The sequence below is a fragment of the Rhincodon typus genome, unplaced genomic scaffold (genome assembly GCF_021869965.1).
Source record: "Rhincodon typus isolate 14 unplaced genomic scaffold, sRhiTyp1.1 hic_rhity00009779, whole genome shotgun sequence".
Taxonomy (NCBI): Eukaryota; Metazoa; Chordata; class Chondrichthyes; order Orectolobiformes; family Rhincodontidae; genus Rhincodon; species Rhincodon typus.
Window position 1 is genome coordinate 1,004 of NW_025975417.1, and position 5,773 is coordinate 6,776.

A 5,773-nucleotide genomic window follows, 5' to 3' on the forward strand; every position below is an offset into this window, starting at 1 on the left:
ATTCGGTAGTTTGAGGGATAATCAGTTTAGTTTGCAGCCAAGATCATGAGTCCTTATAGTCTGTTGCCTCCTAGATGGAAGGGTTTGGGATGTAAAGGAATGGCTGGATAAATTTTTGCAAAGGGAGAATGAGCAACCAGCGGTTGTGGTTCATCTGGGAACCAATGACACAGGGTGGGATATCATGGAAGACTTGCAGGATTAGGTTCAGGTGTCAGGGAGTGTGTTGAATAGCAGGACCTCAAGGTAGTAATTTCAGAAATACTACCTATGCCACGAGCTGCCCTGTTTCAGCAAAGGTAGCTAAGGGAGGTAAATGCATGCCTTGAGGGATGGTATAGAAATGAGAAGTTTGGACTTTTGGAACATCGGGATCGCTTTTGAGAAAGGAGAAAGCTGTTCAGAAGAGATGGGATTCACCTGTGCAGAAATGGAGCTAATCTCCTGGCTGAGAGCGTAATTAGTATAGAGGGGGTAGATTAAACTTGCAAGGTTGGGCAGCAGGTTGACTTGTGGGCCTAGTTTTGGAAGTATCAGAGGGGGCAAAAAAGGGAAGATAGGTAATGGGGGAAAAAAGTGAAGGAAGGCTCGAGTCCAAAGGAATGTTAGCCTTCCAGTGGGCAAGAACGAAATAAAGGCAAGGTTAAACCGTACGTATGTAAAAGCACAGAGTATGGTGCTCAGTGAACAAAAGCAGAACAGAAGCATAGTGAACCAAAGTGGGGAGGGGGAAGGGGGTGGGGTGGGGTGGGGAAAGAGGGAGGGGGGGAAAACAGGGGGAACTGGAAGCAGAAAATGCTCTGGGAGGATATGACATTGTAGTACTGGCAAAAACACAGCTCAAGCCGGAACAGGACTGGATACTTAACTTCCTGGGTTATAAAATTTTTAGCAGAAACAGGGTGGGCTAAAAAGGAGAAGGTGTGACAGCCTTGGCTAAAGGTAGTATCATCGTCCTTGAATGAATTGCAGTTCCTGAATTAGAAACTAAATGGTTAGAATGAAAATCAGAAAGGCAGCAGTTACCTTGCTGGGTATTTATTATAGATCTCCAAATAGTGGGGAGGAAGTAGAAAAGAGCTTTTTAGGCAGATAATAGAAATCTACAGGCCAAGTGACATTGTGATAGTTGGTGATTTCAATTACCCTAGAGCAGACTGGGAAGAAGTTAGAGTGGAGCATGGAAGGGGAGAAATTCCTACACTGTGTGCATAGAACTTTCAGAAACAGTACATTTCCTGCTCAACAGGGAGGGAGGTTCTGCTGAATCTAATGCTAGGAGGTGAGGCAGGCCCAAGTAGAGAAAGTTAGAGTGGGAGGGCATTTGGGAAAATGTTTTTTAGGGCACCCATTTAAAACAGAAATGAGGAAAATCTTTTTTCTTTGATGGGTGTGTTTGGGATTCCCTTCCTCAAAATGCAGTGGATACAGAATGTTTAAATATTTTAAGGCAGAGGTAGATTTTTGTTTGCCAAGAAGATGACAAATTATTGGGGGCATGCAGGAGTGTAGAGTTGAGGTTAAATTCAGATCAGCCATAACCTTATTGAATGGTAGAGCAGCCTCACAGGGCCTAGTGGTCTACTCTTGTTCCTTGTTTGTATCTATGTGTTAACACTCAACGGATTGTAACAATACTCATAACAGCTGGAACTCTGCTCAGCACCCAGTACCGCGTTCCTGAAAATATCACTCCCACACATCCCCTGATTGCTAAAATCCACCCAGGCTGTCCCAGTGGGAGCAACTGTCCTGAGCAGGATCTACCAATAGAGAACTAAAGAACTGATCATTGACTTCAGAAAGAAAGGAGGAGAACACGCCCCCATCTACATCAACGGAACTGAGGTTGAGAGGGTGGAAAGCGTCGAGTTCCTCGGAGTGACGATAACCGACAACGTGTCCTGGTCTTCCCACCTAGATGTGACAGTCAGGAAGGCACAACAATGCCTCTTCTACCTCAGGCAGCTCAGGAAATTTGGCATGTCCATAAGGTCCCTCACCAACTTCTACAGATGCACCATTGAAAGCAAACTGTCCGGGTGCATAATGGCCTGGTATGGCAACTGCTCTGCCCAGGTCCATAAGAAACTACAGAAGGTGATGTGCACAGCCCAGACCATCACGGAAGCCAATCTTCCATCCATGGACTCCATTTACATGGCTCGCTGTCACGGAAAGGCTTCCAACATCATCAAAGACCCATTGTACCCCAGTAATGATCTCCTACAACCTCTTCCATCAGGCAGAAGATACAGAAGCCTGAACACACGCACGAGCAGCATCAGGAACAGCTTCTTCCCGGCCGTTATTAGACTGATGAATGAACTCTAGCCTCATACAATGCTGATCTTGCTAATGTTGATCTCTACTAATGCACGCCCTGTGCAGTGTAACCTGTATGCCTCTAAGTCTTTTTGATATCTACAATCTTGCTTACTATGATCTGCCTATACTGCTCCTAAACACAGCTTTTCACTGTACTTTGGTACACATGACAATAAATCAATCAACCAACCAACCTTTGGAGTAAGGAATGGAAGACATGGAATTCATAGAATCATACAAAATAGAAAGAGCCCCTTTGGCCCAGCGTGTCTATACTGACCAATAAATGCTAAACTGTACCAATCCCATTTACCTGCACTTGGTCCATAGCCTACTGTGCCCTGGCATTTTAAGTGCTCATCCAGATGCTTAAAAGTTTGCGAGAGTACCTGCCTCTATCACCCTCCGGCAAAATGCTCCATTTTTCTACCACCACCTAGGTGAAAACCTTCCCTCCGATTCCCTCTAAACCACTTACTCCTCACCGGAGTCACATCTTAGACATATCTGCTATGGGGAAAAGATTCTCATGACCTACTCTGTCTATGCCTCTTATAATTTTATATACATCATTCAGATCCCCCCTCAGCCTCCTCTGCTCCAAGGAAAACAAACCCAGCCTATCCAGTTTGTCATCGTAACTGAGACTTTCCATCCCAGACAACATCTTGGTGAATCTCCTTTGCACACTCTCCAGTGTAATCACATCCTTCCAATAGTGTGGTGACCAGAACTGCATAAAGTATTCCATCTATGGCCTAACCAATGTTTTATAAACCTATATCAAGACTTTGCTGCTCCTATGCTGTGTGCTCCAGCTAATGAAGTCACGGAAGGCTCTCTATGACAAACCCCACCTCTCGACTGGCAGGCCTTGAACTATCACAGTGAGAGTGGCCCTTGCTAAGCAGCCTCAGGACCAGTCAGGGTCTCTGTGCAGTCAGCCTCACGATCGAGGCCTCGGGGCAAAGCTCTAATGATCTTGCAGAGAGACACACATGATGCTGCACATTACTGAGGTGTGACTCTTCTAAATACTGAGCACTGGATCGTTCACCTCAAACTGAGCAAATGAGGAGGTGAAATTGGCTCTGGAAATTTGCATTTGCCCAATATATAAATTCCACTGTTGATGCCATATTTACAGATGACGGAGGGATTTGTCATTCAATCTGCTATATCACTATGCGTTGTTGGCAGTGAACAAAAGACAGAGGCAGGCATCCAACTATTCAGACAGTACGATACCAGCTAATATATCTCTGCTGTTTTCCAGATTCATGCAGGAGTTGACAGAAATGTTGGGATTCACTCCATACAGATACTACTATTACACCTGGAAGTACATCTCCCCTCTGGCCATGGTCATCCTGATGTTGGCCAGTATCATTCAGATGGGGATCACTCCTCCAGGGTACAATGCCTGGATAATGGAAGAGGTAATCAGAAAGATGGAATATCTGACGTTAAAATTCTCTAATACAGGGATACATTGGTCATATGGTTGCAATGAGAAGTGATTACTTTCCAAAGAACAGAATCTGGGTGAGTAGGAACATGGATAAAACCACTGCACTCAGAGCAGTTCGTGAAGAGTTTATATTGGGGATGCAGTGTGATGTTGAGGGAACAGGGTCAGGGAGGTGTTTGGGGGTTGTAGTGGAATTGGATCAGTGAGGTGCTGTGTGAGGGTACGTTCAGTGAGGTGCTTCTGTGGGGATGGGGTCAGTAGAGTGTTGAATGGGGATGGGGTCAGGGTAGTCGTGTAGGATGCTGTCATGAGAGGATGGGATCAGTATGAGGGGGGTCGTGCGGGGAAGGGGTCAGTGGGGGGGTGTCATGTGTGGGGGTTTGTTGTGCGGGGATGGGGTCAGTGGGAGGGTTGTTGTGCGGGGATGGGGTAGTGTGAGGATGGAGTTAGGGGCGGTGCTGTTGTGTAGGGATAGGGTCAGCGAGGTGTTTTTGTGAGTTTGGGGTTGGTGAATGGCCAGTGACTGGGGATATGCCTCCAGGCAGATCCTGAGCTGGCTGGCATTTCTGTCTGAGGTGTTAAAAGTGAACAGCAAGCTATAATGGGACAGGATTTCTATGGTTTAGCCTCATCGGTGATCTCACTAAATTACTCTCTGGTTTAGGATTGCAGTTAGCTGTAGGCTAGGCACTACCCAGATTCCTGAGATAACCCAGTTACCTTTTTGCTAGTTGAGTATATTGATCAATGATTCAGAGTCTTCCTTTCTTTGAACAGGCTGTGGAGAGGTTCCTGATATTCCCAGGCTGGGCCCTCGGTTTGACCGTTTCTCTGATTGTGCTGGGAATTCTCCCCATTCCTATTGTTTTTATTGTCCGGCACTTCCATCTTGTGTCTGATGGGTCCAACACTTTATCCGTCTCCTACAACCGAGGTCGAATGATGAAAGATATGTCCAATTTGGATGATCATGATGAGACACGATTCATCCTGAGTAAGGTTCCCAGTGAGAGTCCCTCACCAATGCCTATCCATCGCTCTTATAATGGGCCAGACAGCATATCACCACTGGAGATGACTGCTGCTAATGGGCGATATGGTATTGGTTACCTGTCTGCTGGCACTCCTGAATCAGAACTGTAAACTGAGATTGCCATAGGCAAATCAGCACCTAAATACAGTTATTAATATTAAGTGAAATGGTGAGAGGTGTAACGATTAATTAGCAGGTTTTAATTGGAGAAAACAACCTGTAACTAGCACCATTGATTGGAATCCGGTCAATTTGACATTGATCTCCACTGGTTTAAAACAAAACAAAATTGTGTAAATTAGTTAATGATAGACTGGACCTGTAGCAGTGCGGGCACTGCATGTACAATGCTACATTGGAATCACTGTAATTCATCTGACCCTATATCAGCAAACATTGAACATATCGCTTGTATCAAATCAGACATGCATATACCTGTAATGGCACAAATACCACATATACCAGCCTTGCATCAGTGCAGATGTTGTATATACTGACCTTTTATCTGCACATACACTACATATGCTGAACCTGCATCAAGACAAGCATACCAGTTCTTACCCAAAATCACTGCTGAAGATTTCGCAAACCACCACCCCCCCCACCAACCTCCCCAACCCCGATCAGTAGCCGATAAAATAAAAAACTCAGTTTAGGTACAGACAATGTGAATACTGTACAGGAAATGCACATCCTGAACCAAAATCAGCACAAGAGCGACATCTGCTGCCCTATATTAGTCCACACACAACACCAGTCCTGAAAAAGCACAAATGCGTTATGTTAGGCCTATATCTGCACATACATGCCATATACTGCCATTTATGAAGATAAGCAATGCACGTGCTAACCAGAGTCGGTATGAGTCTGTGTACTAACCAAGTGTGTAAGTGTTGTGTACTCGCCGTGAGTCAGTGTGGGCGTCGTGTGTACGCGCCGTG

At 45.4% G+C, this 5,773-nt stretch overlaps 1 protein-coding gene across 1 annotated transcript; it reads left to right on the top strand.

Annotated features, from left to right (window-relative positions):
- The first annotated feature begins 343 nt into the window (after positions 1-343).
- LOC125482394 (sodium-dependent neutral amino acid transporter SLC6A17-like) lies at positions 344-5,733 on the top strand. The gene is made up of 3 exons (XM_048594462.1): positions 344-456; positions 3,605-3,767; positions 4,577-5,733. The coding sequence occupies exons 1-3, from the start codon at positions 344-346 to the stop codon at positions 4,940-4,942; spliced, it is 642 nt and encodes a 213-aa protein (XP_048450419.1). The 3' UTR covers positions 4,943-5,733.
- Positions 5,734-5,773: the final 40 nt, after the last annotated feature.

What these genes read in the sequence shown, in the direction of transcription:
- LOC125482394 (XM_048594462.1), top strand. Translation starts at nt 344, where the DNA reads ATGAGAAGTTTGGACTTTTGGAACATCGGGATCGCTTTTGAGAAAGGA. An exon ending in CTAATCTCCTGGCTGAGAGC is followed by an intron (nt 457 to 3,604) that starts GTAATTAGTATA and finishes GCTGTTTTCCAG; the next exon opens with ATTCATGCAGGAGTTGACAG. An exon ending in ATGCCTGGATAATGGAAGAG is followed by an intron (nt 3,768 to 4,576) that starts GTAATCAGAAAG and finishes TTCTTTGAACAG; the next exon opens with GCTGTGGAGAGGTTCCTGAT.